The 14,589-nt window shown below is 49.9% G+C and overlaps 4 protein-coding genes across 4 annotated transcripts; all 4 read left to right on the top strand.

Moving 5' to 3' along the window:
• Window positions 1-6,304: 6,304 nt before the first annotated feature.
• On the top strand, window positions 6,305-7,495 carry J3458_003125 (uncharacterized protein; the record flags this gene model as incomplete). The annotated part of the gene is made up of 2 exons (XM_007811167.2): window positions 6,305-6,494; window positions 6,565-7,495. 2 exons carry the CDS (start codon window positions 6,305-6,307, stop codon window positions 7,197-7,199), a joined length of 825 nt encoding a protein of 274 aa, XP_007809358.1. The 3' UTR covers window positions 7,200-7,495.
• Window positions 7,496-8,715: 1,220 nt separating this feature from the next.
• Window positions 8,716-9,788, top strand: J3458_003124 (uncharacterized protein; the record flags this gene model as incomplete). The annotated part of the gene is made up of 2 exons (XM_066117596.1): window positions 8,716-9,378; window positions 9,465-9,788. The coding sequence occupies 2 exons, from the start codon at window positions 8,716-8,718 to the stop codon at window positions 9,786-9,788; spliced, it is 987 nt and encodes a 328-aa protein (XP_065977383.1).
• A 728-nt stretch (window positions 9,789-10,516) lies between these two features.
• On the top strand, window positions 10,517-11,240 carry J3458_003123 (uncharacterized protein; the record flags this gene model as incomplete). The annotated part of the gene is made up of 2 exons (XM_066117595.1): window positions 10,517-10,957; window positions 11,022-11,240. 2 exons carry the CDS (start codon window positions 10,517-10,519, stop codon window positions 11,238-11,240), a joined length of 660 nt encoding a protein of 219 aa, XP_065977382.1.
• A 26-nt stretch (window positions 11,241-11,266) lies between these two features.
• J3458_003122 (uncharacterized protein) lies at window positions 11,267-14,535 on the top strand (the record flags this gene model as incomplete). The annotated part of the gene is made up of 4 exons (XM_007811166.2): window positions 11,267-12,138; window positions 12,189-12,965; window positions 13,034-13,281; window positions 13,340-14,535. The coding sequence occupies 4 exons, from the start codon at window positions 11,267-11,269 to the stop codon at window positions 14,533-14,535; spliced, it is 3,093 nt and encodes a 1,030-aa protein (XP_007809357.2).
• Window positions 14,536-14,589: the final 54 nt, after the last annotated feature.

Genomic DNA, 14,589 nt, shown 5'->3' with positions numbered 1-14,589 from the left:
CATCTCGTTTCCCGGTACTAGTCCCCGCGGTTGACCGTGCAGTTGAAGAAGAGCCACTCGCCTTTCGTCCTCCCGAAATTGTTAACTTTGCGCTTAGGGCACACCGCCGCCCGACGCTTTTCGAGACCACTTCTTGCCGCCAGAGTACCTCTTCCCCCCGCCACTCCCTCGTGAGTATGACGACTTGGGCTTTGGCTGGCTTTGTCGTTGGCTGCTCAGGCCTTGGAGTCTGCTGTGGAAGGCTTCTACTTCAGGTCGTGGCTTGGGCTGGAAGTAGTGCGAGTCGACGTCTTCTTCCTCTTGGTCGAGCTCAAGATCTGAGCTTATCAAGTCCACCACTTCTTGGTCGTCATCATCGGGAGTTTCGGCGCCCATGGTTTCTTGATACATGTTGTGATGTCGTTTTAGTATGGGAAGTAGCTTTGGACCGTGTTCCTGGACCTTGTCCACGTCGATGCCGGGGATGCGACTCATTCTGTCGAGAGAGATTGTCCAGTGTATGGCCATTTCTTGAAAATCTCGCTCTGTGAACAGGGGGCGTCTGAGCTCTTTCTTGTTGCGGATGTGTTCTTCCATCTTTCGGGCTTCCCTCACAAACGTGCTGACCAGATCTTGGTGAATCTCAGGTAGGTCCTCCACGCGCTTGTTGGAAGTGATGGGTGGCCCTGAGGGCACAGCTTTCTTCTTTGCTGCAGCCTTGGCAGGTGGCTTGGCTGGACGGTGCTTGGGAAGAGGCTCGAAAGCTTCCTCTTCTTCATCGTCATCATCTCGCATATCGTTATCCGAAACGACAAATCCGTCGTTAGCATAGCCGTGAGAAGTAATTGGAAAATTTTCTTCATCTTCACTCTCCTCAACCTTCCTCCTTCTCTTTCGTCTCTCCACTGGGGAAGAGACATACGTCGACTGCATGGCTTGAATGTCTTGTTCCTTCCCATTTTTCTTAGTCGTCCTTTTAGCCGAGGACTTGGCCCTGGAACGAGTCTCCTCGTCTACTTGGATCGTGAGCATCAGCTTGCGCTGACCAGTAAGGAACAAGCGGGCAGTAGGTCCAAGTTGAAGATATTGAATAGCTACACCGTAATTTCCAACCACGTTATTTTCATGAAACGCCTTTTCGGCCGATAGTCGATCAATGACCCGAACAATTTCGTGCTTCTTCAAACCTTTGGCTATACCATATTGTTCTTCAGAAAGCTCCTCTTCGTGGGCAGGGTACTTCTTGCCAAGCAGGATGTCCGCACATTGACTAGCTGTAAGACGCTGCTGAGTCTGGACGACCTGAATCGCAGCAATGGCATAAGTTGAGAAGTCTTGTTGTTCAAAGACTAGCCCAGCCCGGCAGTTGTCGCAAGATTTTCGGCATTGGCTCGGCACAAAGTCTTCTCCGAAATAGCGAAGCACTTCAGTACGTCGACAGTCGGACTTGTTGTCACAAAAGGCCGTGACCCGGTTGAGCATGACCATCTGGCGTTCCTTCTGTTCATTATTACCATCTCCGTCTGTAATCAACTTTTTCAGGACTCTTATATCCGCTTTTCCATAAAACAGAATGCAGTCGGAGGGCTTGCCATCTCTGCCAGCGCGACCCGTCTCTTGGTAGTACCCCTCCAGGCTCTTGGGCAAGCCGTGGTGCATGACGAATCTGACATTAGGCTTGTCTATACCCATCCCAAAAGCGATTGTAGCTACAACAACTTTGATATCGCCCTTTTGCCATGATGTTTGAACCTCGACCTTCTCTTGAGGGTCAATAGCCGCATGATAGTGGCGGGCTGCAATACCATGACCGGCAAGCTTTCGTGCAACTTCTTCAGCTTGCTTTCTTGAAATTGTATACACAATACCAGTGATGTTGCGATACTTGGCGTTTATCAGCGAGGCAATGCTCTCAGTAGCGTTTGAATTGGACGTCTTGGTCCGCACTTCGTAGTACAGATTTGGGCGGTTGAAGCTTTGCGAGAACACTTGGCAATTAGCCATGTTCAGGTTGTGTTTGATATCCACGATGACATTTTGGGTGGCAGTGGCGGTCAGTGCCATAATAGGGACTTCGGGAAACTTCATGCGGACCTGCCCAAGACTTTTATAGTCAGGCCTGAAGTCATGGCCCCATTGGCTGACGCAATGGGCCTCATCAATGACCAGTCGTGCAAATTTGCCTCTTTGATACAGTGTTTGCATCGCATTGTTAAAGGCAGGGTTCATGCTCACCATCTCCGGCGTAACATAGAGTAGCTCGATAAAGTGCTCTGGGCTCCGTTCGTTAAAAGCACTCATTATTTGTCTTTTGTACTCTGCTGAGCATCCTCCATTGAACGCTACCGCCTGGATACCGAGAGCCTTCATGTGGTCGACTTGGTCCTGCATTAGACTCAGCAATGGGGAGACAACGATAGTTACACCTCGTGTCTTTCCAGTTCTAACAACTGCCGGCAGCTGGTAGCAAAGGGATTTACCACCTCCAGTAGGCATCAAAACAAAGGCATCTTTACCTCCCAAAGTGGCATTGATTGCCTCCAACTGGTTCTGCCGAAATCCCTTCATTCTGAACCGGTCCTTCAGCATTTTCTGGACCTCTGGTGACCACGGATGCTTCATCAATTCTGGTGGTATTCTGAGCTCTGGTAATACTGGCGCAGATGGCCGCTTCGCCGGTCCTTTCGATTTAGGGGGAGGCATTATGTTTCCCGATGTTTCTGAGAAGACGCAACTAGAAGTTGAGCCACCATCTCCCAGCGATTGACGGGTCTCGTAGTCCTCTGCAAAAGCCAGTATGTCATCATCGTCACTGAAGTCGCTGAAATTCTCTTGTGTCCGGCCTGGAGCAAAGGTGTGCGGTACCTGGGAAGGCGTGTCTCTGCTTCGCGCCGTGTGGACGGGTCGCAAGTCAGCTTCATCAAACTCCGAGAACAAGTCGTCTTCCATGTCCTCGGTAGCAGTCGGTGCAATGCGGACACGTCGAGTCCTGACATCCACTGTTGAGGGTAATACCTCTCTGGGGAACGGCTCCCCCGCGGCATCCTCACCATCCTTTGATACTAAAGCCCTAGTGGAATTTCCCAGTATCGACTGCGTTGCCGTTCGACGTGAACGTGGCTGGGGCATGTCTGGCAGCTGAGTCTGACGGACAATTTGCGTGGACGTAGCAGCATGTGTAGAAAATTCCCGTAGACCACGAGACGTATCGACCATCCCCGTGTCCAACGGTTGTGTGCCAAGTACTATTGTATTCCCCCGTTTTGGCGACAAAGAAGGCGGCGGTGCCAGCATTGGGAAGTTGGATTCATCAAATCCAGCTTGAATGACGAGTTTGGCAAGTCCTTCCTCTTGTTCTTGAACCACGTCCGTTAGTGCGTCAAGTCGAGTCTCGTCGTCGTCGGTATTATTGCCTTCAGCATACGACCGCGCTACCTGTTGTGCAAGAGCTTCTCTTTTCTCGCATGTTTCTCGATATGGCTGCAGTAAGCTACCCAATTCCTGAGCAGCTTTTTGTTGCCTCAAAAGTCGTTCTTTTTCAGCTTTAACCTGGCTGCGTTTCTCTTTTGGCCACCTCTCGTTGATTGCTTTCACAAACTCACCGCCATTGCGCTGAATTGCTTCTACAATAGCGTCACGTCGTTTAGTCAAAGCTTCCAAATTTGTGGATATATACTCCAACACCTTCGGTACCTGGTCGAGGGGGATGCTTTTCTCCGGCACCAAATCCACGGCATCAATCCTGGAATTATCTGTGCTAAAGCTTGAGGTAATTCCTACGCAGTCTGCTCTGTTCTGGTCAATGGCTCGGGTAGAAGGCGAGTTCAAAATGCTCCAGGATGTGCTTTCTTGACTTCTTGAAATCACATTTTGTATGAAATTGGTGTCACCGCTCGAGTCTGATTTCTTTGATTGAGTAATGGCAGACTTGTTGTGCGAGGGAGGTGTGAGGAATTCTTCATCTGAATCCGGAACACAGTCATCCAGTTCCACGGCGTCAGTGGATAATCCATACCGCTTCAGCCCGTCCTGGGGTAGAATGCCTTCGTAGGGGTTGACTTTCCTCTTCTTAGTGCTATCTTCTTGCTGCGCCAATGAAGATTTCTTGGTCGGCGGCTTCGAGACCGATGACTGGTTCCGCCGATCGGCCGCATGCCGAGAGGGCGAGGATAAACTGGGCATCATCTCATTGAGAGGATCGCTCCCGAAGTCTCCCAGCACATCCTTCGATGTTTCCTTCACGTCCCGTTTACGACGTGATTTTGAAGTGCTTGTCAAACCAGCGCGGCGTATAGCTGACCGAGTCCCGGGAGTTGAGGCAGGCGGCTCGGTACCAAGAATATCGTACACATCAGGGAAGCTCTCATTTTGCGCTGTATCAGCTCTGCTTATCCCATTGCTCTTCCGTTTCTTGCTGCTACGAGGCAGTGGTGACCATAAAGCACTAGTAGTGTCCCATACTTGAACGTCGTCACTCTTTTCTGTCGAGGCAGTTACACCGGTGAGATCCTTTGTAAGATCCATGCATTCTAGGTCATCTGCGTCGAAATCGGTGAGATCCAGACTCGGGTTTGGCGACGTAAGTGCTCGGGAGGTACTCGGTTTTCCAGGAGAATGCTTTCGCATGCTCTTTGGTGTGTTTGAGACTACCCATGTATCAGCATGATGCACTTATTGAGGCATATTGGCTTGACATACCAGCATCGTTTCGGGTAGGCGCCGGTCGAGCCTTTGATCTAGGGTTATCAGTGGCAGATGGAGTTGGAAGTTGCTTCTGTGGTTGGGAAATCAGAGCAGGCCTCTTGGACTTCGTAGTTGAGGCCAATCGAACCATGCTGTCGTCCAACACTGTTACTTGCGGTGTGTCCACGAAGTCCTCCCCCCACCCATTTAGGTTGATAGCATTATCTAATGCGTGACTTCGCGGGCGGGAATTTGTCTGTGAGCCTATACTTGAAGATGATCGAAGTTGGTACGCCGCGCCGGTTTCAATGGAAGACGGCTGCGACGTATTGGAGGAAGAGGAGTCGCCAGCGGAGGGAAACGTTCGCAGAGGTGGTTTCGATAACGCGACGTTGCTGAGGAGCCAGGAGAGTTGGTCGGCAAGGTTATTTCGCGTCATGAAGATGACGAATCACTGCCCGGCTGGTGATAAAGAGCAACAATGGCTTACATTTGAGGACTGGAAAAATAAGTCGTCCGTATCGACCAAAACTCAGCCTGTTGTAATCACGCTTTAGTCCATCACAATGCTCCACATACATGGTCGACGACCGTGAACCATCGCGTACCGCGTCACGTTAGTCAGCAGGAACGAGATCACGTGGCTTGGCGTTCGACCTCCACCTGTTTGTGCCAGGGAACACCACTGCCAGCATCCACGCGGAGTATGGACCGTTATCCATTGTAGCACATTTGGCTTGCTGAATTTATTTGTCCTTCGTAGATTCGTTTGTGGCATCTGAATCCCTAATATAGTGCTGTCCGCATCACACATCTTTCTCCAGATGGAGTTTTAGAGCCTACAGCACTCGCCGGGCGAAGCAATGAAACTAGTCTTATCTCAGTCATATAACTTCTCTCATCACTTAGTTGCCCATCTTTGGGAGGAATCTCGATGTATTCTCATCTTTAACAGTCAATTAAACTGCAAACGGCCGCCGCCGCGGCTGTCGGCGGCATCGGTGGACCCGGAGACAGGCCGGCCGTTATATTCCCGAGCCGGGTGGGTCTCGGTCCGGATTGAGTCACGCTGGTATCCGTGATTGGCTCTAGCCCGCCGCTTTGTTGCTGGTTTTGAATACAACAATTGCCCGACTTGCATGCTGCGACGGAGAAGTAACGCATATGGTGTAGATGTGGAAGTCCTTTCTTATCTGGATCCATATTCTGAGGGAGAATGTCCTGGTCATCATGCGATTCCGGTGTCAAGTCGACACAGTTGTAGAAGTCATCAAACTCGTGAGACACTCACTGTCTTTCTGCCCAAAGCCCCCGTCGGCAACAAGCCGTCGCCACTCAAGAGGGAAAACTGGAGTCACCGGAACCAGCCGTATATTCTTGGGATGGAGTATCGGGCTGTTGGCTGCTTGCTCCAGCCATTCGGCGGTGGCGGCTGTCGGCTTCAGACCGCAACTCACGACTGCCTCATCTAGGGACAAATTTCCTTGCCTCGGGGTCAACCCGTTCATAAAGAGGCAGCTAGCATTTCCACCTAGCCCTGTTTCATCATCCAAGTCCTTCATTGTACCACAGCGTTTACATCATTCTTACACAGTCTCCCTACAGCGGTGAGACCAGAATCCCTCATGCTTTGCTGAGAACAATGACCCCGGACAAGGAAAACACAGAGCTTGTAGAAGGCCTCCCCAGTACTATGACGGACCATGAGAGTGATGGCCCCCAGCCGGAAGTGGAGGACAAATCAATTTGCACATACCTGCGCCAAGATATTCGAGGTTCCATATTCACAGAACTTCAACTCGTCATTCTGACATTCTGCACCGGAATGCAAGGTAAGATCCCGCGATATTGGCACGTCATCACGGCAGAGAAGAGTCATTAATACAAGTTTCATCCTTGTAGATGCTACGACGTTCCCTGACTATCACTGCTTTGCGTCCAACCAGACCGGCAATACTGTCTTCTTGTGCCTGACACTCATCCTCCCGCAGTTGAACGGCGAAATGTTCTTTACGCCCAACATCGGCATGGCACTGGGCCTCTTCCTTGGAGCCGGTTGGCTCACGGGCCAGCTTAGCCACGTTATCGGACCCCGAAAACGATGGTGGTTAATATTCTGTAACCTGGTCCAATCGAGCTTCGTCCTTGGAGCAGCAGCGATCCAATACCGATACGGAGTCAAGTCACAGGGACCCCAGGCATTGGCTGTCATTGGATTACTAGCCTTTGCCGCTGGAAGCCAGGTTGTCCAATCCAGAAGTCTGTCGATGACGGAAATTAGCACTGCCATGGCGACGGCAGCGTGGGTTGATCTCATGATTGACCAGAAGCTTTTCGTGTTAAAAAACCGGCCTCGTACTCGGCGCATTTCATTTCTCTTGGCTCTCGCCGTGGGTACGCTTGTCGGAGCTGCGATTTACAGAGAGGTAGGCTCAGCTACCACCATTGTGGTTTCGGGAGCTGGCAAACTACTTGTGACGTTCCTGTACTTTTTCTCTCCCGCTGAAAAGGCCACGAAGGAGAAGTCCCCTGTATAATTGGCGACGAATTAGTGAATTTGGTGTACAGGTGGAGATTTTAACATCTTGGTGATGATTGTTGTTTCGAGGGCTAGGAGTTTCGTTTTTATAGCATAGCGCGGGATATCCTTTACTAGAGCAAAAGCATATGAGAACACAAATGAGGCTGAGAGGCAGTATTATAGAATACAGAGTACTTTATGCCGGTACCGTCTCATGAGTCAAGGAAAGTTTGTACCGTGAAAAACACCGACATGATAGCTGACGACATTGTAATCAGATTCTGGTGTTGCAATAGAGAGCTACGCTGTGAAACACCGGGTTAAACCGTGACTCTGGACACTGTCAGTCAAACAGCGTATATCGTCGTGGTTGTCCAGCGTATTTGTCTCGGAGCAGACTTCCAGACGATGCGTACCAAGGTTATGCAACCATTCGAATGTATTCAATACACCCCACATCATGTACTTGACATGATAACGTGTCACACAGAACAGATGGTCCAGATTAATTGAGACTAGGTGTTGACGGTTCGTCATCAAGAGCCTCGTTGGGCAATTGGCAATCGAGAGTGCTCGGTTCTTAAAGGGTGGACTATTAGAGCTCGGGACTAATGGCACTGGACAAGAAATTCCGTGCGAGCCACTCCGTGCGCCGTACACCAAGTCAATTCATGATTGTTCGTGGCCGAGGAATCATGGATTTTCCTGCCGCGCTGAAAGGATCATTGACACAAGAAAGGAAATGAGCCGGTGTGTCGCCTTCCACTTTGCCTTCCCCCCTTTTCCCCTTCCGTGAAAGAGAGGAAGGTGCGTTCACGCTACCAGGTGCTAGCTACCTACCTAGGTAGGCTGCAGCGGGCGGGGCGGTTGGTCCCTGACTCCCCTCATCCTCCACGGTTCCAATGTCGGCGATGGCGGTTTCAACTTTCAAGCAGAAAATGTGCCTGGCGCCATATTGTACATATCCTTGGATGCTTTTGCCCAGGCACCAGTACCCCTCTGTCCTCTGGCCTGTGGAAGAATTCACGATGCACCAGCATGGGACGACCAATCTCGGGTCCAAATCCCTGTCGGTTTTCAAGTCGTCTCTCCATGTAGGAGGCAAGATGTAGGCGTGTGAATTTCGCCTTTGGCTTCTCGCTTCTCCAACTTCAGGGTGCAACGTTGACTCCAAATACGGTTTGCGGCCTTCAGCTCCCCTCCTTGGCCGCCTGGGCCAACATCATCATCGTCTGCTTTGTATAAAGCCTTGCCCAATCCCATCAATAATGTTCACACTATTGTCCTCATTGCCAGCTGCAAACGCCTGCCCTCGTCGTCTTGTCCTTAGCATTCATCCCTTCTGTTGTCACCATCATCGCAGCTGCTAAGGAGTGGCCATTCGTTCTTCGGCTTTTCCCAATCTTCCCAATATTGTCATTTCCCAAGTTGCCATTCCCACAGCACCCGTCTGGCTCTGCCAAAAGTCCACAAGTCCCAAGTCGTTATCAAAATACCCTGCCTTTCATCCCAACTTGTTGCTCAAGTCAATCATGGCTGCCTCAGATTTGCCGCAATTGCCTGCTGCCCATTTGGGTCTGGCAAGTTACATTGCCGAGAACCCCGGCAAGCCCAAACCTTATCGCAAGTTTGAAGCTCGTTTGCGGGAGATTTACGCCCAAGATCGCCAGAATCCAATTCTGAACGATCCATACCTCAACCTTGTTCCCCTCTTTACTGAAGACACGGCCAAGATCACGACTCGAGCAAGAGACTTGTCTGCCGAGTCTGAAGATGAAAAGTCCAGATATATCATGCCGCTGCCTGCCGACAAGCGAAGGCCTCATGGCTCAGCTGCCACCGTGGCCGACATCACGGAATTCCAGCACAACTTCAACATCTTTTCGGAGTCTTCGCTGGTTGGGGTCGATTGGAATAATGTGGTCGCCGCTGGTTCTTCTGTCGTTAACTGTTTACTGCCGGTGCCCAAAGAGTTCAAAGTTTCAAAGCGCAAGCTGCGCGAGTACTATCACGAAAAGTTCTGTCCAGCATCTGATGTCGATCTGTTTCTTTATGGACTGACCCATGACCAAGCCATTGAAAAAATAAAACAGATTGAGCGTGCCGTCAAGGACGCTCTTTTGAATGAAGTCACGGTTGTACGCACCAAGTATGCCATCACGATAGCAAGCCAATATCCCGTCCGTCATATTCAGGTAAGCTTTTCCGCTATTTACAAAGTCACCTTGCTGTCTGCCGCAACGCTAAGGGCTGATTGCAGATCGTTCTTCTTGTGTAAAAGTCTGTCAGTGAGATTCTAACCGGCTTTGACATCGACGCTGCCGGCGGTGCCTACGACGGCAAACAGGTTTATGTTACTCCCAGAGCATTGGGAAGTTTCATTGCTCAGATCAATCACGTGGATCTATCTCGCCGCAGCCCTTCTTACGAGAATCGTCTGTCCAAGAACTCGCACCGGAATTTCGAGGTTTACTGGTCAGACCTTGACCGAACCAGAGTTGACCCTACCATTTTTGAGCGAAGCTTCCAGCGCACACTCGGTCTAGCCCGACTTCTGGTTCTTGAGAGGTTACCCACCAACCATGCTCGTGAAATCCTATCTTAATAAGCGACGAGCTGAGCGTGGCAGACCTGCGCGATACCGAACCTTCATGCCTATGCGAGGCAATATCAAGGATTCCCATGAGGATGAGGTAGCCGACGGCTTTCAGAGGTGGATGTCAGTGACTATCACACTTTGACTGTTCCGTACGGAGAAAAGTTCAACGCCAAGAGAATTGAAAAGCTCTGCTATACCAGAGACTTGCTGCTGAACGCAGAGTGGAACCAGCCAAAGGAGCGTGAAGTATACCTTCATCGTCACCCTGCATTCTTTGGTCGCGTAGAAGACGTCATTGAAGATTGCTGCAGTTGCTGTCCAAAAGCAATCACACCCGAGGAAATCGAGATTTCAAAGAGGGAGGCAGAAATCTATATTTCGGGAAAAGTTTCATTCCTTATTGACGATCCAGGTCGTCAGCAAATTGGGTCTTTCAATCCGCTTACAGAACAAGATTGGACGGACATGGCATATGTCGGAAATACTGCTCGACTTTGTCAGTCAATCGTTGACGGCGACATCGACGACGTGCTCAACTGGCTTTCCCAGGAAGAGGCCGACCCTAACAAGCGTGACTACACTGGGCGAACGCCATTGCATCTTGCTGTGATGACTTCGACCCCCGATATTGTGAAGTGTCTAGTTGATCATGGGGCACGCCTCACGGGAGTCACGGCTCGTCTAGCCGATGGTGAACCGCTCTGCATTTGGCTGCCGCTCGCGGCAATGCAGAAATGATAAAGATTATCATGGAAAAAAGCATTGAAAACGAGGAAGCTGAAGAAGAGAGGCAAGCTAGGCGCCGTAAGACTGTTCATGGAGATAAGGTTGATGGCGCCAGGATATTGCAAGACACAGAAAGCAAAGAATCAGACGGAGAAGAAGAGGCAGAAAAGGATGAGGAAGAAGGCGAGGAGAAGTCAGATGAAGAATCAGACGGTGAACTCGTTGATGACGAAAAGACTGATCTTGATGTGCAGTCCCTCGCCACCGGCTCCTTCATTAATGTTTCGAAAAAGAAAGATGGTGAAAGCACAGATGATCTAGTTCCAGCACAGTCTGAAGACGAACCAGAATATTACCAGATTGATGTGCTTGCTTGGGATACGCCTTGCTCACCACTACATGTCGCTATTGTCGAGGGCCACGAGGAGACTGTCAAGCTATTGTGTGATGTAAGTCCCTGCGAATCCTAGAGAGGCATTCGGTTTTCTCGCGCTTTGTTAACACTAGCTCTAGTATGGCGCCGACTCGATTTTGCTAGTGAAGTTTCTCAACAATAATAACGAGGCAGACACGACGGCCCTTTTGACGCTTACCCTGGCTCTTGGTCTCCGGAAAGACAAAGCTATTTTCATGGCTCGGCTGCTACTGAAGCTTGGTGCAACGTCTTCCCAGGCAGATGCCCAAGGATGCACGGCTTTCTACCGTTTTATAGAACATGGTGACATGAGCTAGTTAACACTCTGCTGGAGAACGATAAGATGGGTGTGAAAACGGCAATCAATCACATTGTATTTGGTGGCTACAGCTGGAATCCAGAAACCACCTCGCCAATTCACGGTGCTGTTCAGCACGGTGACCCCATGCTGATCCTCAAACTCCTCGACGCGGGAGCTGTTCCTGAAGCTGATTTTGATACTTGGCTGAAAGCTGCCAAGATTGCGCCGCATCTTTCCGGAAATATCGGCGACCTTGACCGCTCCAAGAAGACTTACAAGCGGTCTTACGAATCTCCATTGTGCACTGCTATTCGGTATGGGAATATCGACGGCGCAATGAGGCTATTTGAAAACGGAGCCAACATCAATGCAATGACACACGACACAAATGATGCCTTCGACAATGATTGGCGCTGGAGATACACAAAGGGAACATCGGTCTTAGATCTCGTACGCGACATGATTGAAATACTATCCGAATATGATGGGGAAAAGTCAACTATCACTAAGCCAGAGATACAGTCCGGCTTAGACGCCTATCTTGAAAAGCTTAAGCCCGGCACACACAAGCATTGGCTAGTCTCTCTAGATGTGCAAATCAAGAAAAAAGACTTTAGAACCAGTGTGCAGTCTTACGAAAAGCACACCGAAGCAGTAGATAATATTAAGGGTGCTCCGGAGAAGTTAGAGGCTGTAACGGAAGCCTTAGCTGCGTTCAAGTCTCTTGAAAAGTTCATGGTTTCCAAGGGAGCCAAGGCATTTGCCGAGCTGTATCCAAATATTGAATGCGAGAAGCGTAAGAAGACTTCCAGGGATGATGGAGAAAAGGACAGGGAGAAGGACTACGAGTACGAATTTATTTTCAGGACTGACAAGGACATGACTGAGGCGAGACGCGATGGATATATTGAACTGTAGGTCCACTCTTTCCATATTTCATTCATACCGCTAATACTACGAACAGCATGGAGGCTGCCTGGAGTGGCAATCTAGAACGCATCAAGGAACTGACGCTCCAAGCTTGGGGCACGCGGAGAGATCAACCTCCGCTCAAGATCGTCATTAGTGACAATGATAACAACTCTCCATTCTCCATCGCTTTCCTGCATGGCCGTTTTGATGTTGCAAAGGCAATTCTGGAGATTGTCAAAGCTCAATGGTCCCCTGCAGACAAAGATGAGGTTCGCTATAGGACGAAACAAGATCCGCCAGACGACCAGGATGATTATTACAGTGACGAGGACGCGTCTGAAGAATCAAATAGCGAGCCACAGCTTGAATCTCGGGTTGTTGACAAGAACTTCACCATAGAGGATATCGGCCAGGTTTCTATGCAGGTCAAGTCCTCTATTACTCCATTGCAGCATCTTTGCGATAGTGTGTCAACGTTCAATGTCAGGGACGGCGAAGCTTCCAAAGCTAAACGGAATCGTCGTACACTCTTCCAGCATGTTATGGAAAATGACAATGTCTCAGGATTGAAAGTACTCTTGGATATGGCTCAGCATTTCAGCGAAGAAAAAACATCAAGCAATCATGCTGACGAAGCGAGTTCCAAATTTACATTCTCTGAACGAGACTTCCGCTGGGCCGTGGAGCACGGAAAGACACAAATGCTATCTCTCATTATCAAGCGAACCGGCGCAGGAGTCCCTCTAGATCATCTTGTGAAGAAGAGTGGTGTTGAAGTAAGGGAAAAGCCACGGTATTACCAGGGGCTTACCGTTCATGGGGAAAAAAGGTATGTATTGTCTAACTCTCATTGCTCTTCACGTGTTTTGGAACTTGCTAACAGACATCTCTTTACAGAAAGGATTGGGCAAATGCCGGCCGAAATGTGGTGAGCAGAACCAGTGGCATGAAGACTCCGCCGCTGCTGCATGCTGCACTGGAAGGATCAGTCGATGGTGTCGAGTTCTTGTTAGGCGATAAGCCACACAGGCTCTATACTGAGTTCGGCAAATCCAGGGCTGCTCACGAGGACTCGAGATTCAAACATTTGAAAGAGAGCCCTGGAGGCTTTAACCGCGCCATTTCAACGTGGCTTGGTGCTGATAGTAAGCTCCCTCTGTCTAGCCAATATCTATATCTACGTTGTCTAACCGTATTAAACAGATGACTTGGTCATTCATTGTGCAGTTTTGGGCAAATCCAAGGAGTCAGCGGAATTGGTGGAGTACCTAGTAACAAACTGTCCCGAGTACCTTGAAAAGAAAACATCTGAAGGAGAAACTCCCCTGATGATTGCATGCAGGCTTGGTCGAACAGACTTTGCCAAGATTCTCATTGACGGCGGAGCCGATCAGTCAACTCGAAATTTAAAGGGCGAGAACATTCGTCATGCGTGTCTTTCCAGGCTTCCCAAGGCTGCTCAACTCAAGCCCATGTTGGACCTCTTTGACGCCGAGCTCAGAAGCCATCTTTTCCTGCAGCGTAAGAACATTACAGAAAACGGCACCACGCCTCTACACACTTGGATCTGCCAAACTTCTGGACTTGGACCCGCCGGTGAAATCGAACAATACTATAGCAACTATTACAATCGCCGTGGAAGATATATCTCAAACGAAACCTACTCTGACGGAAAAGATGTTGTCGACATGCTCAAATTGCTCCTCCAGTACTCCAAGGGCGAGGAACTAGACATACTCAACGGAGCCGGCGAAACTTGTCTGCACACAGCCACCAAGCAGGACATGCTATCTCTAGTCAAAGTTCTCCTAGAATTTAATCCGCAGCAGCTCTATCGCGAAGATGCCTTCGGCCGAACCCCCGCAGAACTCGCTCATGATGGCCTCATTAACCACGTCTTCTCGCGGCCGTACCGCCCCGAAATCAACCGCAACGAACGAATCTCCGACATCGTCAACAAGCCTACCGAAGCTTACCGCGATGAAGCTATCTTCAAAGACAAAGTCGCCGACCAACTCAAGACCAACATTGCGGAGTTCGGTTTAAGCGGCGACTATTACGCCAAGGACCTCGCGCTAATCCTACCAGCCATGGGCATAGGTGAAGGCAAACTGCAGAGGAACTTGTCCACGGGCAAGCTCAAACAAGTAGAATGGGATTTGATGGCTAGTACAATGGAGAAACACGCTGGTAAGAGACGACTTGTGAGTCTCAATGAGGCGGATGATGTCGCTAGACGGCTGGGAGAGAAGCACACTGGCTCGCGGTACTTTAGTGTCGAGTCCCGAAGAGATGAGGACGACGAGGTGGCATCAGACGATGGAAAGGGAGATGAGAAGAACGATTTTGCCACGAGAGAGTTGGCAGATAGGTTGGCTAGTGCATGGCCGGAGGAGTAAAAAGGAGCTGAAGACAGTGACGAGGATAGTGATGATGAGTAGGTCGTCTGGGAC

Source organism: Metarhizium acridum (genome assembly GCF_019434415.1).
Source record: "Metarhizium acridum strain ARSEF 324 chromosome Unknown scaffold_13, whole genome shotgun sequence".
NCBI lineage: Eukaryota > Fungi > Ascomycota > Sordariomycetes > Hypocreales > Clavicipitaceae > Metarhizium > Metarhizium acridum.
Note: the sequence above shows the minus strand (reverse complement) of the source record. Positions and strands in the feature narration are given on the sequence as shown.